The sequence below is a fragment of the Anastrepha ludens genome, chromosome 3 (assembly GCF_028408465.1).
Source record: "Anastrepha ludens isolate Willacy chromosome 3, idAnaLude1.1, whole genome shotgun sequence".
Taxonomy (NCBI): domain Eukaryota; kingdom Metazoa; phylum Arthropoda; class Insecta; order Diptera; family Tephritidae; genus Anastrepha; species Anastrepha ludens.
In genome coordinates, this window is record NC_071499.1 from 132324169 (window position 1) to 132343282 (window position 19114).

Below are 19114 nucleotides of genomic sequence, written 5' to 3' on the forward strand. Positions count from 1 at the left end.
CAAAATGTTGTATTGTTGTATTTTTAACTATTCCCCACATTTTGCCAAAATGGATTTCACGTTCTAAAATCATGCGCCCGGTAAACATAGTACTCACACGGTGAATATATCCAGCACACTTTTAAGACGAAGTTTTTCCTCCATCCACAGCCAATCCCACGAACGACCGACCCCCCACAGCTTGTCGCGCAAACCAGGCTACTTGTCGCAACAACGAATGTATCGACAAATCTCAAATCTGTGACGGCATCCCACACTGTTCGGACGGCTCTGATGAAGAGAGCTGTAGCCACGGCCTCAAATGTCAGCCCAATCAGTTCATGTGTCGCAACTCGCGTTGTATTGATCGCATCTGGCGCTGTGACGGTGAAGACGATTGCTTCGACAACTCCGATGAAGATAGCTGCGATCCCGAGCCAAGTGGTGCGCCATGCCGCTATGACGAATTCCAATGCCGCAGTGGCCATTGCATTCCCAAAAACTTCCAGTGTGACGACACAAATGATTGTATCGATGGTACCGATGAAATCGGTTGCAGTAAGTCCATAAGATCTGAACTCTCGAGAATTTAGTAAAACCTTAAAAACTTAATTTGTTTTTCAGTGGCTCCTGCTCCAATTCGTCCACCACCACCTTACATTCGCCTGCAACAAGGCGATCCATTGAATTTGACTTGTGTGGGTACTGGTGTACCAGTGCCACTGATCGTCTGGCGTTTGAACTGGGGTCACGTACCCGAAAAGTGTGTCGCAAAGAGCCATGCTGGCACCGGCACACTCTACTGCCCCGATATGGATACTCAGGACCAAGGTGCCTACTCTTGTGAAATACTGAACTCGAAGGGACGCAACTTTGTGACTCCCGATACTCAGGTGACCGTCGATGCTCGTGAACATGTGGATGTTTGTCCCGCTGGCTTCTTCAACATGCTCGCCCGTCGCCAAGATGAATGTATCAACTGCTTCTGCTTTGGCATATCGAAGTCTTGCAAGAGCGCTAATCTCTACAACTTTGCCATCCAACCGACAATAATTTCGCACAAGGTCAAGAACGTTGAACTTAACCCATACAGTGACATTATCATCAACGATGCACAGTCGCCCGATATTCTCAGTCAGCATCATGGCGTGCAGTTCCGCGTATCCGATGTGGGATATAATAGTCGCGAGCAGCCGTATTTGGCGCTACCTAACGAATACATGGGCAACCAGCTCAAGTCTTATGGCGGCTATATGCGCTATGAGGTTAACTACATGGGTAATGGACGCCTCAACCAGGCACCAGACGTCATAATCACTGGAAATGGATTTACGCTCACACATCGCGTACGCATTCAACCAGAACCAAACGTCAACAACAAGATCTCAGTACAATTTAACTCTGGAAACTGGTACAAGACTGACGGACGTCGTGCTACACGCGAAGAGATTATGATGGTTTTGGCTAATGTGGACAACATCCTCATACGCTTGAGTTACATTGATGCCACTGAACGTGAAGTAGAGCTCACCAATATTGTAATGGACTCAGCTGGTCTGGACGACCAAGGCTTGGGCTCAGCTTCATTGGTCGAAAAATGCGCCTGTCCACCCGGTTACGTTGGTGACTCTTGCGAATCTTGTGCGCCTGGTTATGTACGCGAGAAGTATGGTCCTTGGTTGGGCCGCTGCGTACCGTTCGTTCCGGAGCCTTGCCAACCTGGTACCTATGGCGATCCCGGTCGTGGCATACCATGCCGTCAATGCCCATGCCCACAAACTGGCGCCAATAACTTTGCCAGCGGTTGTCAACTCAGCCCTGACGGTGATGTTACCTGCAACTGCTACGAGGGGTACACAGGCAGACGTTGTGAGATCTGCGCACCTGGCTACCAAGGCAACCCGCTGATCCCAGGTGGCAGCTGCCACCGCATACCAGAGAGCACATGTAACGCCGAGGGCACTTACTATCCACATCCTAACGGCACATGCGAGTGTAAGCCACTGGTGGTCGGCCCACGTTGCGACACCTGCGCACCTGAATCCTTCCATTTGAATGCTTTCACTTATACCGGTTGCATTGAGTGCTTCTGCAGTGGTCTGACAAAACAATGTTCCAGCAGCAGTTGGTATCGTGACCAGGTATCTTCGAACTTTGGACGCTCTCGCGCACCGCACGGTTTCAACCTTATTCGAGACTACGAAACCTCTCAACCATCCCAAGTTAGCTTCCAACAGGCCAATAGTGCGCTACAATTTAGTCAACAATCCACCTCTGATCCGCTCTACTGGAGCCTGCCGGCGCCATTCCTTGGCGACAGGATCACTGCCTACGGCGGCAAACTCTCCTACAATCTCAGCTACAACCCACTGCCAGGCGGACTTATGTCCCGCAACAACGCACCCGATGTGGTTATCAAGAGCGTAAGTATCTGGGATTAATTTTCCAAAATCAACGTCATAATATCTCACTCATTCCATACAGGGTGAAGACTTGACGATTATTCACTACCGTAAAGCGGGCGTAAACCCCAACCAACCCAGCTCATACTCCGTGCCGATTATCGAAAGCGCCTGGCAGCGTTCCGACGGACAAGTGGTCAATCGCGAACACTTGTTGATGGCGCTTTCGAAGATCGACGCGATCTACATCAAGGCCACTTACACCACCAGCACGAAGGACGGTCAGCTTACGCACGTTTCGCTTGACATTGCTACACAGAACAAAATCGGTACACAACGCGCTTTCGAAGTGGAGGAATGCCGCTGTCCAGTAGGCTACATTGGTTTATCCTGCGAGCGGTGTGCACCTGGCTACAAACGTGACACTGAGGCCGGTCTCTACTTGGGTGTCTGCGAACCATGCGATTGCAATGGACACTCAAACCAATGCGATGCTGAAACTGGTGTTTGTATGGTACGTTATTGACTTGATCCATGTCCGAAGCCTAGATAAATTCATGAAGTTTATTTTTTTCCCAACACAGAATTGCGACCATAATACCGCCGGCGAGTTCTGCGAGCGCTGCGCACCTGGATACACTGGTAATGCCTCCGGTAGGACGCCATACGACTGCTCACCTGATAGTGGGCCAAGCCCCTACCCACCACCAGCACCGGGCAATCAGACACAATGCAGTTACTGTAACCGCGATGGTACTGTGTCTTGCGACGGCGGCTACTGTGCCTGTAAACCCAATGTAGTGGGTCCATACTGCGACCAATGCCGACCAGGCACGTATGGCCTCTCCGAACGCAACCCCGACGGCTGCGAAGAATGCTACTGCTCCGGCAAGAGCAGCCGTTGCAACTCTGCTTCCCTGTACCGCCAACTCATACCTGTCGACTTCATCAGCAGTCAGCCATTGATCACAGATGGCGAAGGCAATATTGTGGACACTGAAAATCTAAGCTTCGACCTACCCACCAACATGTACACCTACAGCTTCACTTCGTACACGGAGAAATACTGGAGTCTGCGCGGCTCTGTACTAGGCAACCAGCTCTACTCATATGGCGGGCATCTATCCTACGCTCTAGATGTGGACTCATATGGCCACTATGAACCAGGAACTGATGTCATACTCATTGGAAATGGCATGAAATTGCTCTGGTCGAGATCTAGCGATGAACAAGAAGACACCGAGTACCGCGTGCGCTTGCATGAAGACGAAAACTGGCTACGCAACGAGCGCGGCCACTCAGTGCGTGCCTCGCGTTTGGATATAATGAGCGTACTAGCCAACCTTGAGCACATATTGATACGTGCGACACCCAAAATACCAACCACACGCACTAGCATACGCGACGTAATACTCGAATCCGCCGTGGAGCATCGCACACCCGACGCGCAACTGGCCGTCGAAGTAGAGGTATGCAGCTGCCCCGCCGGCTACTCAGGCAACTCGTGCGAAAAGTGCGAACCACTACACTACAAGGACAGTTATGGCAGCTGCGTGGCATGCCCGTGCCGCGAAGACACCACCGTCGGCTGCAGCCTACAAAACAATGGCGAAGTGCTCTGTCAATGCAGATCAGGCTACTCCGGCCAACAGTGTCAAATTGATGGTAAGTAAGAGCGAGGTGGGTGGGAAAAATAAGATAAACCATGTATATGAGTTCTTGCTAAATACATAAATAACGAGCATTGTCGAGTGAGGTCCACGGGGCATGTGATCTAATACAGAGACAAATGAATAACCCGCTATTGACTGCGCTAAAAAATATAAAAAAATACGAAAAAACATGAATGATCCAACTGCACACAGATCCACAGACAAGCGCTCACTCACCCACATGCACATTTGTACATATGTATGTGTACAAAAACACACATTATGGATAGTTACATATTTACAAGTATGTCGATGAAGTTTTACAACAGCTAAGTACTTTTTAAATCACTCTTCCTCTTCTCTATTCGTACGCAACCAAAAGTTAAAGCAAATAAAAACGAAAGCTCTGAAAAATCAACACTCATTGACAAACCGGATAGTCTAGTGTGCGTCTGCTGCAATGACTATCACGTGGACCTCGTGCCCAATGTCACAATCGCATACAATGAAACACTGCAGTTGTTTAGGGGTAACCGAAAAATAGGCAACATTACGAAACTACGACTCGACTGCAATCGGCGAGGTTCGCACATACACTTTTTTCCCATTTGCTCTTAGAAATATATTTAGTGTAGTTTCTTTGACTAGTTATTCGTGCATTTCGTGTTGGAACGAAGCAATGCTCGTATATAGATTTTCCTCCCTAAGTAAAACTATATTTCGGGTTAGTTCCTATTGTTTGGACAAAAACAAACTCTAAAATTCTACTATTAATACTGTAGAGCAAAATGTTGGCATACGTTGAAGATGAGATGGATGTTTGTACTTGTATGTAAAGGGTGATCAATTAGAGGTATGGGATTTTAAACTGAAATACAACAACGAAAACTCGAATTTATAGGGCAACATTTATAATTTTTGTGTAGAACCGTTCATGGCATTTATGATTTCAGGAGAATCCTTATCAAATATTGGCCGCAACTTCACCGTAATTCGGCCATCCGTAAACATCAATTTCGAATGACTCGCTGGAGGACTTCGGTCAGAAGCTCGTGAACTACTTTAGTAATGTTGGCTTCCAATGTCTCAATCGAAGCTGATTGATCCACAAAGCATTTGCACTTTACATACCACCACAAATAAAAGTCCAAAAGTGTGGTATCGCACGATCTTGGTGCCGAGACGAGAGATAATTTGCTCATCGAACCGAACACACAGTAAATCCATTATTTCACGGACTGTATGGCAAGAGGCGCGCTCTTGTTGGAGCCAAACGTTGTGGGGAATACAGGGCTTAGTTTCTGAAAATCGTTTCATCAAAACGTCGTTTATGATGGCGTTCGCCATTCAATGTTACTTTGTCGCCAGCCTCGATGAATCCTCTAGTCTTGTTTTCAATGGTTGTAACGGCTGTTGTTGTATGGCTTCGGGTTGCTCTTCAGCTCAATTATGGCATAACGTTGCCATTAAGCCGTAAATGGGCCTCTTCGCTGAACACAATAAGTGTCGTTATTCGTCGATTTTCGTAATGCAATTGTACGATTTGTAAACGTCGTTGAGGCGTAAGTCTTTTCACGATGAAATTTCAATACTGAAAAAATTATGTATTTAGCTTGACAGTAGTCACGCGTGATCTGTCAAACCCAAATACTGGAAAAATTACCTCCAATTTGATCACCCCTTACATATGTATTTAGTCGTAATTGGTATTTTTGTGTGAAAATGTTTGCTCCTATTGTTGAATTACAAGTAGGTTGAAGTAGGCTAAATTACAATGGCCGATAACCGAAATGTGGCTTTCTCGTTTTCCAGCATTTCATATGAATAATTTTATTAGTTAGTGTTGCTGTATTACTCGTAGATTCGCCTTAGTACGTGTTCCATGTGTTCTATGAATTCCAGTTGAAAACCACACAAACATAGGTATAATTTATATGTACTAAAGGAAGTCTGCCCCGTAAGATCCAAGTGTCTCTGTAGACACCACACACACAAACAAACAAGCAAACATAATACTGAAACACCCACAGTCCCAGCTAATCCTGTAGTGAATTTTTAACAAGTATCTTCACACAAACGCTTTTACAAACTAGAAAACCCGTTCGAACCGAGTTAAAACTTCACCATCTGTCAACTTAGAATAACACAAATTGAGCAGCTACTTACAAACACAGTTACTAGGGTGCATCACTCCCCAGACAAAAAAAAAGTGGTGCTTTTTCCCAACGGAGCGATAAAAAGTATTATACTTTAAGAAATTCGCCAAAATATTTCGAAAAAATATTAAGATTCAGCTCACGTATACCGACTCAGTACCGTCAAAAAGCTCATTGCTTTGATTTCGTTGATACAAAGTTAAACTCTTCAATCAACTGAGGTACTTTTTGTCGAAAAATATTTCTAAAAATTTATTTTACTTATAAAAACTCGTTGTTTGGAGTTACTTTCAGATCAATGCAGTCCACGTAAATCCAATATTTTTTCAAAATAATTTTGGCGGAAACCTTAAAATGTAAAGCATTTTATAATGCCGGCGGAAAAATCGCTCCTTTTGTGGTGATTCACCCTAATAGTTTCTCGAGTAATCTGTTTTCAATTTATTTGCGCTAATCTTCTAACAGTCCCCTTGTTACGACTTTCAAACTGTTCAAGCTTTAGTATTACTTGAAAATAATAATTTTGTTTAACAGTAGAACGCTTACAATGTTTTACATAGAAGGTTGGTATGGAGAGGGCGAATATGAAACAAGCTGTCGGAGATGAAATATAGAGATAAAAAAATATAAAAGTATAAAAAAAATAAAAAAGCACCAATTTTTCAATTCGAATTCAACTGAAATGAATTTTGACCGTAAACTTGTTGGCCACTCAATGAGCAACAAAGCTGTACTAAGGTGCCTAATGTTACTTCGGAAAAAAATTAATTACGATATTTTTCCCATCCAATGTTAATTCAAATATTTTTTCTGCTGCATAAAACTGCGCCCAAGGGTGCTTAGCAAAAAGCAAAAACAAATACCAAACCCTATTTTTCCCAAAAAAGTTAATCCGATAGTTTGTTTCTTCTAGCAACTCTCCAAACCAACAAATGTCACTAATCCACATATATGTTTAGCCGGGTCGTGAGCGGGTAGGCAAAGCGCTTAAGTTTCGACTCAGAGTTTAACACCTTTGCCACCCAGTTCTCACCGTCTCTTTCAATTGAGCGTCACTCATTCCGATATCTCCAAATAATAAATGTCAATTATTGCTTCATCGCCATAGATGACTATGAACGCCCCACTCAGGCGCCACCAACACCCGCGCCGCAACCCGACTACAAAACGCAAATTACCGTCTCGATTGCACCACCTGAGATTACCATCATACCGATTGGGGGCTCACTGACATTGTCGTGCACCGGTCGCATGGCCTGGAGTGGCGTAAGTGTTTTGTGCTTTTTTTCTTTTAACATCCAAGGAGCCCATTAATCTTCACACGTTTATCGCTAGGTACCCGTCTTCGTGTCTTGGTCGAAGCTCAATGGTCGCCTGCCATATAACGCCGAAGAGGATGGCGGTGTCTTGCGTTTGTATGACCTGCAAATCTATGACTCCGGTGTGTACATCTGTCGCGCAGTGAACAACCAGACGCAGCGCGTTTTCGAAGATCAGATTTCCATCACAATAACAGGTGAGCTTAAATGGAGCAACTGTACATAACAAAAGTATATCGATTAATGTATGTGAGGATTAATTGTGAAAAAAAATTAAATTCGTCAAATTTCCTCCAACACGCTTACCAAAACTGGCTGCAGCATATGCCAGTGAAATGTTGGCTCGATACGGTAAGCCCTTTAGGCTTTCGAGCAGTGCCCTAACGAACTGGGCCTTTGCACTTTTCTTAAACAAATTGCATTTGTTAGCTTTTCTAAACCGACTATCGTAATTCTCTCACTCCCCATTCGTTCTTCACAGAGGATTCTCAACGTACACCGTCACAGATCATCAACCTGCCACAAGTCATTTCCTTCGAGGAGTACCAGCCCAACGAGATTTACTGCGAAGTTAACGGTCATCCTACGCCAACTGTCACCTGGACGCGTGTCGACGGTCAAATGTCCCTCGAAGCTCACACAGATGGCTCCCGTTTGATCTTCGATGCACCACGTAAATCCGACGAGGGCAGATATCGCTGCCAGGCCACCAACGAAATCGGCATCGATGAGAAGTACACGCAAGTGTATGTACACATTGCGCCACCCCAACCACCACCGCCACCACGTGAACTTGTCTACATCGATCCGCCATCGTACACTGGCGAAACGGGTGATATCGTGCGTCTCACCTGCCAGCCAACCACCTCTATCTTGCTCGTTTACGAGTGGAATAAAGACGGCTATCCAGTGTACCGCCAGCGCAACGTTATCATCAGTGGCAATACGATTGAGATCCGCGAGTCCACGCCTCGCGACTCCGGTCTCTACACTTGCATCGGCATTGATCAACGCGGACGGCGCAACTACACCAACGACGCGCAGGTAGTGATCGAAGATAGTTCATATTCCGTACCAGGACCTCAGCCAGGACCACTGCCGGGCACGTAAGTGTAGTAAAAGAAAACTTTTCTGAGCTCGCACTATTACTCGCACTCTGATATTATAGTATTGCACCCGTTGTAAAGCGTTTGCCAGATGAGAACCATATCGTGCAGGGCCAAGATTTCTCCATTACTTGTGAGGCCACCGGCTCGCCCTACCCCAACATCAAATGGACTAAGGTAAGATAGCTCGCGACGGTACTTCACTCTCTCATTCCATATCCACATATTCTTTCTCTTACAGGTTCATGAAGCGCTCGCTGACAATGTGCAACAAACCGGTAACGTTTTGCGCATCATAAACGCGCGTCCTGAGAACCGCGGCATGTACCTGTGTATCGCTGAGAATGTTGCTGGCTCTCATGAATCGAACACTATTATTGATGTTGAACGTAAGTACTGATAAACCCAGAAACCTTTAGTAACCCGAATAAAAAAACAAACCGACCACTACACTCCGCACACTCCACAACTCAGTCCCACAAATTATGAAACTTTATTACTTACACATTGCTCGTAAATCGTAAAAAGAAATTTGTAAACTAACTTGATTTGTCTCTTTACGCGACTTTTCTCTCTCTCTCTCTCTCTTCTCCCCGTTCGCTCTATTTGCCGTAAATCGTTTAAAAATTGTTCGGCTAAATTTCTATTTTCCTTAATTTTCTTACCCCTGCATTTTTTTGTACGAAATGCAAGTTTACAAGAAAGGAGTCGGTAATAAGATCGTCCCCAACTACTTGCTCCTTATACTAATCTGTACAACAACAATGATTTACTTGATTGCAGCACGTGAAAGCCCTTCCGTCGATATACATCCACCTGAGCCGCAAACGGTAAATGTGGGCACCGAAGCGATGCTTTACTGCAGTGCCACTGGCATACCCGATCCCAGCGTACAGTGGCGTCGCGTCGACGGCAAACCGTTATCACCACGTAGCAAGGAAATCAGCGCCGGTTACATAATGTAAGTAGCTGCACACAAATCATGACCCGGTGCCACAAGTTAATGTTACAAATTTTTATAACAGCATCGGAAATATTGAAGTAGAAGACTCTGGTGATTATGAGTGTGTCGCAAAGAACGACGTTGGACGCGCGACTGGCATACAATCAGTACGCGTTTTGGTGCCACCAATGATAACTCTAGAGCCAAGCGATGAAGTTCTGAGCTTAACTGAAGGTGATGAGCTCAAGGTGGTCTGCACCGCCACTGGCGTACCCAGCCCAACTGTGCAATGGGTGGACGAGAGTACCGAATTCACGCGTGCCTCCCTGCCGGCCAGTCCACAATACAATGAGGCCTTCCTGGAGAAATATCGCATCGACCGCAATGATGCCAAATCGTACAAGTGCATCGCAAGCAACGAAGCAGGCACTGCGGAGAGCTACATCTCTGTGGATGTACGTCCACGCCGCGGCGATGCGTCCAGTAAGTACACTTTGAGTGGCTTGGGCAGAAGAAGCAGCTGAAAGCGCTTCTTTTGCCAAGTGACTAGTGTTTTGTTGTTGGAACTTTGCTTGATATTTGCATGTCTTGTGCTGCGCAAAAAGTAATGGTAGTACTAGAGAGTTGCATTATTTTCGCTTTCTGTGTGCCAATTGTAATAGCTCCTTCTTTTTCATTCTTCAAAGACGACAGCGATGTGATTCGGAATCCACAATATCCATATCCGTACCAACCACAACCACCCCCACAATACCCACCAACGCGTCAGCCAGGCTACGGTCCACCACAAAACATTTATCGCGCCAATGAGGGCGACGCCGTCACACTCACCTGTGACTTGAGTAAGTCTTTCGCCAGAGCACGCTTTCATGTTCAATATTATTGCAAGCAATAACTCTTTGTATTCTATAGATAACGTACCGAACCTGTCAACACGTTGGGAGCGTGTGGATGGTCGTCCCCTGCCAGATAACTCATACTTCGAACGCAACAGTCTGATCATCAAGCGTGTCGAGGAGCAGAACAGCGGCAAGTACCGCTGCAATGCATTGGACAACCGCGGCGCTGTTGTGACATTCGTCATCGCCGAGCTGGTTTTAGTGCCCATTCCACACATCACATTCCACCCCAAGATGCCCATCGTGGTGGCCCCGAATGACAACATCGACATCTACTGTGAAGTCACTGGTGAACAGCCCATCGACGTCGCCTGGCACACGGACAACAACCGACCACTCACTGAGTGAGTATCCGCAAGAGTAGAATTAATTTAGAAATATTTTCCGCAGCTGAAATTTAAAGCCCATACCTAGTCAAGCTGTACTTATTCGCCTTTTATGCTGAAGATGGTTTCACGGTCCATCCTTTTTTCCAAACCTTGTGGCAAATCGCGTGGATCTAGTATAGATCTCTGCCGGCTGGAGGGTTCTCGAATCAGTTTCCATTGGCAAATTTTTCATTTTGATTTTTTTTCACATGTTTTTCTGTCTTTCCGCAGCTCCGTGCGTATAGATGGGCAATACTTGCGCTTCGTCTCCATTACCCCAGCTGACGCGGGCCGCTACTACTGCTCGGCCTCGAACCGCTACGGCAACACCACCAACATGGCCGAAGTGGTCGTGAACCGTAATGGAGCCTATCAGCCAGCACCGCGCGCTCAAGTCTATGACATTCCCGAGGGTGAAGATGTGACGCTGCAGTGTGATGTACAGAGCGCGCGCGAACCTATACGGGGCGAAATAAGAGTAAGTTGCTGCTCTAGATTTCCGCTCTTCAGCTCATCTTAAGGCGGATTCATCGTTCATGCCCGTACAACTTTGGTTGGTAAAATGGGCACGAAATACCCGCAGTTTTTTAGAACGTAACGAAAATATGTTGAACACTCAATGATTTTTATACTGATTTTCTGTTTTCATGACTGCATAATTAGGATTGCCATTTTCTCATTTTATATGCGTTCGTTAGCAATTTTCTTGTATCAAAATCAAAACTTCATATGTCGGCAATTGGCAAGCTGCAATAATTGTTGACTCTAGAAGCAAATACAATTTGCCGAACTATCTTCGACAAGGAATTTATGAGAGTAAATTAAAAGTTGTATGCACAAGGCGAGGAAACACAAAAATTGGTGACATCTACAGACTGCTGTACCGTTCTCAGCAAGACAAATTTACTACAAGTGATAGCATCCGCATATAAGTAAATAAACATAAGTGAGATTTCCTTTCGCTTTTTGACTTCCGTCACGTCAAAATCCACTCTTGCCAATTAATTTCCCCACAGGGAATGCCAAACAAAAGACCTTTACTCCGCTTAACTTTTTTCAAGCCCAATACACATCTTTTTTTGTAATATTACACTTAAGGTATTATTTGCGTCAGCAACTATAAATTATCAATATACACAAATGGCAATGTAAACACACAGATGTAAGCAAATCAAATCATTCTGACGTTATTCATATCTACGGCGAAATAATCAGCTGGGCGAATGTCATTACCTGAGCTAAATCCGCCTTGGCTCTCAGTGAACCGGACATAATCAGTTATTAAGTTGACGTAATAAGTGGACATTGGTTTTAATTTTATTGTTGTATTGCTTTTAATATTCATTGTTATACACGCGCGAACTTATCTTTTCTTTCTTGCTTGCCACTTGTTACGTCACAGCCAGAAATACTCTCACGCATGTCCCACGGGTGTCTTGAAGACGATGAATCCACCTTTACTTTTTGATTCTCTGCCTCTCCCCCTCTCTCTCTCTCTCTCTCTCTCTCTCTCTCTCTCTAAATAAATAATTCTCGCTAATCTCTTTTACATCTTTATTACTTCCCGCTTCCATAGTACGAATGGCGTCGCCAAGATGGTCGCCCGCTGCCACGCAGTGCTCTGATCCGCGATCAACGACTCTACCTGCGCGGTGTGCTGAAACAGGATGAAGGCCGTTACGTCTGCGAGTCATATTCGACTGGCGGCGGCCGTTCACAGCCATCATTTGTAGATCTGAATATCAAGCGTGAGTATAATCCCTATCCTCCTCCTCCTAACTACGGAAACGAATATAAGAGAAGGCGACGTTACAATGCTCAGCATAGGCATTGATTGCAAGAAAGGAAAATTATATTTAAAAAATACCAAAAAAAATATGAGAACCACTAACAACGAATATAATATGATATTCAAATTTGAACATGAAGTTGAAGAAAAATCTAGAAAAAAATTCTAAGAAAAGTAAACAAAATTAGGCATACAAATTTAAACCAAAAAAAATCGTTTCTTGCTAACACATTTTTAATGAAAACTACTTTCTATATATGTATATTTACGATTTACGATTTACAATTAATATTAAAAAAATCAATGACAACTTTTGAATAGCTATTGGGCATGTTCAAGACGAAATTCGCAATGTGAGCCAAATTTCCACCACTGATTTTTCTTATTTAGCTGTTTGCCCCGATTTATCCCCACCCCTGTGTTTACTCTTGTTATATACATATTTGTACGGCTTCAATAGTTAGTTTACCAGCTACACACCCCACCTTAAACAACAAGCCTCCCTAGATCTAACGATTTGCTAACTAAAATATTTTGTAAACATTTTTAAACCAAACAACTGAAAAAACACTGTAAAATACGTAGCCAACTAAATTCCATTTTGTAAATAGCATTAACAGCAAAAATACCTATCCAAGAATACGCAAACAACAAAAAATCATAACTTTTATATATATTTTGTTAGTTTTGTAAATTGAAATTTATTAATTGGTGGCGGGAAATTTCCCCATTGAAATTCAAACACGCGCAGTTTCACATCTCGGACACGAACACTTGCAAAACAGCCCAGACACTTACCCCTGGAAACGAATTCAAATATGCTCACAAAATGTTCAGCGAATTTCCGTAGCGAAAAATGAATGAATACGAAGAAAGCTTTCTCTCAAAAAGCGAGCATTTTAAATATCTAATTTTAACTAATTATTACTTTTAATGTTATTATTATAAAAAAAAGAATATTTTACGAAAAAACTAAGCGAAAGTCTGCATGCCAACTTTTATGAATAAATGTCCAAAACTGCCCACGCATCCACTTGGATCACACGCCACCAAAAATCCTTGAAATATCTTCCCACAAACGAATCCATGACTGTTTTATTTTAAAATATCCAAAAAAATCCTTTTTATCCCGCAGCTCCCACAGTTCCCATAATCCAATTATTTTTAAGTCAGATTTTGTTTAACTGCCCTTCGATTGCAATTTTTTATTGTCAAAACTCTCTCGATGTTTTTTGTTTTTGTTAATTAATCGTAATAATAATTTTAATGTCAAATGCAACAACTACAACAACTGGCTGCCATTGAATATATATTTTGATAATTAAATAAGTTAAAGAAGAACGAAAAGAAAACCAAATAAATATACAGAATTTATAAACAATTCCACTTTCAATGAATTCTTAATTTGTCTTTCAAAAGTACTGTCCCACTCAATATCCACATGAGAGTATTAGCATTTGCGTATTTTATTTGCATGTGCGCCCGAAACGCGCAGGCAGTGCCAAGCCGCACTACGTGAATTTCGAAAACGTGCGCCCAAATGTACGCAACGCTACATTTGAGCGCGCTTCCTGGAGCCATTTGGTTTGCTTGGCGCTTCCGCAGACGGCGCATATTTTTTCACTTTTATTTGCCAAAGCTTTTTGTTTCACTTCTAATTTGACGCTTTTTCTGTTCTTTAACTATCAACGTTACCACTAATTTCGCCGCTTTTTGTGTTATATTTGTCGCCAAGCTTCAATTATGTAAGTGCATATAAACTTTTCAGCAAATATCAAGAAATTTTGGTTGTGGATTTTCAAAACTCTCACTTTAAGATTTCCGCTCATCTTCGGTGTTTTCTTTGCGCTGTTTTTTCTTCTAAGCATCACACATCCGCCACTTCCAACTTCCACTCCACTCTATTACCGGTATTCCCTCTAAGAAAAAAATAAAATGTTTAAATATTCCTGTCTTTTGTGTCTCAGACGTTGTTCTGCAAAATTCGCCTTTTTCAATGCTTTTCGCTACATTTCCCTCAACGCATCTTTTCGCGGTTTTTCAAACTTTCCTCTTTGCACACAGCCCACACATACACACACATACTTTTATATTTGTATGCGACTTTTGTTTTGAAAAGTCAAGCAGAAAATATTTTTTTTTTTCCAAAAACTGCGCCGTGTTTCACATTTCATCATTGCATGGTTAGCAAAAGTCACGAACATTCAGCTGCATTTAAATTTATTGAAAAAAGTAGCTTTGATTTTGATTGCTACACTTACACATTTTTCGAAAGCTTATGTTTTATTACTTCCATTCCATATTCCAAGTTTCCCGAGTAAGAGCAACTTTTTCCGCAAGCTCATATTCGACATAACTAGGTTTAGCACAGGTTCACGAACAGTTTGTTGATTAAAAAGCTCCGTAAGTAGCAAAGCTCGATCTCTTATAAACGAGAAGGACAAGAACATTATTTTTAGTTACTCTTAGTTTGCACATCTTTTCTTTTCGAACATATACATTACTTCTTGAGAGTATTCAAACTCTCTTCTTTTTACCAACAAATACTGGATTAAAGCTAAGGAGAAATAAATTCTGCTTCAGAAATTTAAGAGTTTTTGGCAACTTAAATTGTAAATATGTTATTTTATGGAATATTAAAATTTTCTAGCTCAGCTGGAATTTTTTTCCAATAACTCGGTTAAAAAAATCTTTTTGAAACTAAAGTTCTGAGCTTTTGAGCTTTCAAAAATTACGAATTACGGAAAATATTTCTTTAAATGTCGAGAATTTTCGCTTTTTTATTTAATTTTGTTGTAGTGCTTCCCGTTATCAGTTATCAGTTCAGATTCCTAGATTTGAATATTTTGGCTAGCATATTTTAGGCGTTTAAGTAAACTCAGAACTAAAACTAACATTCTTAGCACCGCTCATACCATAAAAGCTCTTTCTGCACACTCGTGAATCATTCACCTTTCTTTATCTATATCACTCTCTTTCTTCCTTCTCTGTCTCTCCCTCTCCGTCACAAACACATTTCTTCAATGAGCAACTATTTTTCATATGTCTTATTGTTAAGTGTTTAATAATATTTACCGTTATGTGTTACATCGAAGCATACCTACATATATTTTTGTAAAAGTTAAGCGTCATTAGTTTTTTGTATCAATGAAAATCATCTGTAGTTTAATTTATGTTGTTGTTAAGTTAATATATTAAATTATATTTGTGTAAGACACCATCACAGTAATCCACCCGCCTTTAGTCGTAGTCATATTCGTAGTATTTATGTGTGTAATTAGTGAAAAGTTATTAGTCAATCGCAGCACGAGTCCATTCATTTGTAAGCAAATTTTTTATCGAAAGCTCTCTTTGAGTAGGATGAAAGCGGCCGCTGGGCATACGTTTTAGCTTCAAAAACGATTTCACCTCAGTTATTTGAGCCGTGGTTGAAAGTTCTACTGAAATCTGTGTCGACATAAAAGCTCACCTAGCTGGAAACAACATTCATCTTGAGTCCAAAAGTGCTTTGGGAGACTTTATATCGACAACGATTTTTCTTTGCTTCAATGAAAACTTTCGCTAGCATCCAACGCTACTTTGCAGTACCCACATCACCGTTATGCCTAGTTAAACATGCATTCTACACATACCGAAAACTCCGCGCACCCACACATAGGCTCATGCACAAAATTTCACACTCACACACACATACACATGTACTTATGCGGTAGTGTGGCAACTTGCGACGACACTCAACGGTACCGGGTATCATAGCACCTTGTGCTAACCGTTAGCGTAAAATTATACACCATTCACCGGCTATATATGTATGTCTTACTCTCTATCTCTCCCCTACTTGTCTCACTCTCTCCAACTCTCTTGTACTTACTTTTACACTATCATTTAAATAATTGTTTGTGTTCCCCAATTTTGCATATTCTGTGTGTAGGTTTGGTAGATTTGTAATAAGTTAAATCAGTTCGTTATTTGGAAAGAAAAAATAATGAAAAAAAAACAAAACAAAAAACAAATAATAATTAAAAGGAAAACTACAGAAAACCTACCGAAGAACAATTTTTTTCCTTTTTTTGCGATTGTTGCTAATGATTTGTGCAAGAAAAAAAGCCTAAAAAGAATGTTTTTCTTCATTTATTAAATTCTGCTTCTTTTTTATTTCTCTCTTTATCTTTCTTTCTCTTTAATACTTCAACTCACTCTCTGCTACTCTTCAAATGTGTTGCAAATTTCTTTGCTAAACGAAACTGTTAAAAATATTTACAACATTCAAAACAAAACAACAACAAAACACAAAATGCGAAACCAAATCAATGTGTGCCACTCGCAAAACCAAAAACAACATACACCGATTCATTTTCACTCACATCCATACACGAACCACCCACTCAAAAAACATAAAAATAAAAACAATTTATCAACAACAACAACAACATCGTTCGTCACTTCGCAACAACATTTGCAATCATCAAAATGAACAAAATTTCAAAAAACAAAAACAAAACATCAACAAAAATCGAACAAAACATGCCATCAAACACACAAATCAATCACCCGAATGCAAAATTACACGAACCCATTAAACAAAAAAAAACCAAACCAACGAAACGACTCATCCAAACGGTATTGCAAACGGAACCTTTCGATAACCCGCAAACGGTGCTCGAAATACCCGAACAATACCCGGACAAAAACCGCTCGTATATATTCGCACTCGCTCGTTGCGGCTGTACAGGAGGTTACAGCTTAAGTGAGGTCCCATGCGTGGTATTCTATTTCTGTACAGGTGTGTGGAACAAACCTCAAAATCCAAAATTTTACATTATTAGAAATGGTATTCGCTAGTGTATGTATGTGCTCGTGTATCGAGTAGTACTCGTAGTTGTTGAAGTAAAAGCAAAAACAAAATTACTCGAGGCTTTTAGAAAAGTCGGTTGTGAGTCTCTTTATAGCTTGGAAAAAATATTTATATTAAAATTTACTTACTCATTTAGATCAATTCGTAGAAGGTAGTGAATAATTAAAGAGTTATCGTCAAAATTAAAAGCACAACAACAAAAAGCTGTAAATAAAATGCCTCGAAGTAGAAACAAAATGAAAAAAGCAACCTGCCATTCCTTTGTAACATAAATTCCTATAAAAAATTATATTTCTAATAATGTTGTGTTTTTCGTAGCTAGAAGAATTGTCTAAAATTATAAATTGTAAAGCGTAAATTTTTCAGTATTTTATTCAAAAATTTTATTGGTAGACATTCGTTAAAATTTTTTTTTTTACTTAATGTAAAAAGCAAAGTCTTGAAACTTAGACATTCCCATTGTAAAAAATGTTCGTTAAAAATTTAAGGACCTCTTCCGGTAAAACAAATATAATCAAAAATAAATTTGAAAGCAAGCACCGTTGTATGTATCCCGACACTCATCAAACCATCCATTCATTGAAGTATCAGTATGCATCTAGGAAGTTGACTAAACGCATCGAACCATTTTCAATAGATCCACCCAGTTGAAAAAACAAACCAAAATTTTATCTAAACAAAAATCGTAGTGCTAATGTTAGAACGTATTTTTAGTTGGTGGCATGAAGCGTCGGTAAGCGGAAACTATCATAAATTTGAACTCAGTATTTCAGAGTCTCCCAAAGCACCGACGCACCCGCTTAGCGACGCTCCTCCATCACTCCGTAGTCTTTACTGTGTTTAAGTAGTTCTAGTGCTTGACCAAACGCGTAGTTTCTTGGTAAATTTAATTTTGGTTTCTTTCATTTCAATTCATTTTCTGCGTAAGACATTCTTTCCTAATCAATATCTTTTATTTTCATATTATCCCGCCTCTTCCCCATATACGTTTGTACTTATCACGTTCTCACATGCCCCTCATCGCTCTCCATCGTTCACCCCGACAAATGGTTTCTAATTTTTTACTCCCTTCGCTTCGCTTCCATACACGTGGACGCGACCTCACTGCGCTTATGCAAAAACGCCACGCGCACGCACGCGCACAAAGATTTCAAACCCACCAAAGCGCTGGTCTCCAAGCCGCCAACGCGTCTTTCCTACGCCTGCCAGCCGAGCGACTTTAAATGCGTGTCGCATCCGCACACCTGCATCAAAGCCTCAATGGTCTGCGACGGCATACACGACTGCACCGATCACTCGGACGAGTTCAATTGTACGCCACCAGCGCCACCACCGCCAACGACACTGAAGCTTTCCACTTTGACAACACTGGCGACTGCGGGGCCAACAGCCACGGCAACGCCTCAGCCGGTGCCGCTGTCCGCGCCATCATCCCAGAAGCCATCCCACAAGCCGAGCTACAAACGCTGGAAGAAACGCCACAGCGGCCACAAGGAGCGGCGCAGCAATCACACGCACACGCATAAACGCAAACAGCGTCTGCGGCTGAAAAAGCGACGCCACCTGCTGTCAACGCCTGTTTTCCGCCCACTCGGTTTGTTTTGAACTTCTGTGATTTTTTTTTGTTTTTGTTTTGTTACGCACCT

At 42.1% G+C, this 19114-nt stretch overlaps 1 protein-coding gene across 36 annotated transcripts in view; it reads left to right on the forward strand.

Moving 5' to 3' along the window:
• LOC128859316 (basement membrane-specific heparan sulfate proteoglycan core protein) overlaps nt 1-19114 on the forward strand; it is a 202138-nt gene that overhangs the window by 172001 nt on the left and 11023 nt on the right. For 33 of the 36 annotated variants that reach the window (XM_054096226.1, XM_054096227.1, XM_054096259.1 and 30 more), the window contains 17 exons: nt 151-537; nt 604-2402; nt 2464-2895; nt 2966-4046; nt 7298-7455; nt 7525-7705; nt 7990-8614; nt 8677-8791; nt 8856-9003; nt 9398-9575; nt 9640-10040; nt 10244-10399; nt 10470-10800; nt 11056-11302; nt 12401-12572; nt 17346-17396; nt 18616-19062. In XM_054096226.1, coding sequence (XP_053952201.1) covers nt 151-537; nt 604-2402; nt 2464-2895; nt 2966-4046; nt 7298-7455; nt 7525-7705; nt 7990-8614; nt 8677-8791; nt 8856-9003; nt 9398-9575; nt 9640-10040; nt 10244-10399; nt 10470-10800; nt 11056-11302; nt 12401-12572; nt 17346-17396; nt 18616-19062 — 6909 coding nt within the window. The remainder of the gene's footprint in view (nt 1-150; nt 538-603; nt 2403-2463; nt 2896-2965; nt 4047-7297; nt 7456-7524; nt 7706-7989; nt 8615-8676; nt 8792-8855; nt 9004-9397; nt 9576-9639; nt 10041-10243; nt 10400-10469; nt 10801-11055; nt 11303-12400; nt 12573-17345; nt 17397-18615; nt 19063-19114) is intronic. The other 3 variants (XM_054096239.1, XM_054096240.1, XM_054096238.1) reach the window with 2 other exon arrangements.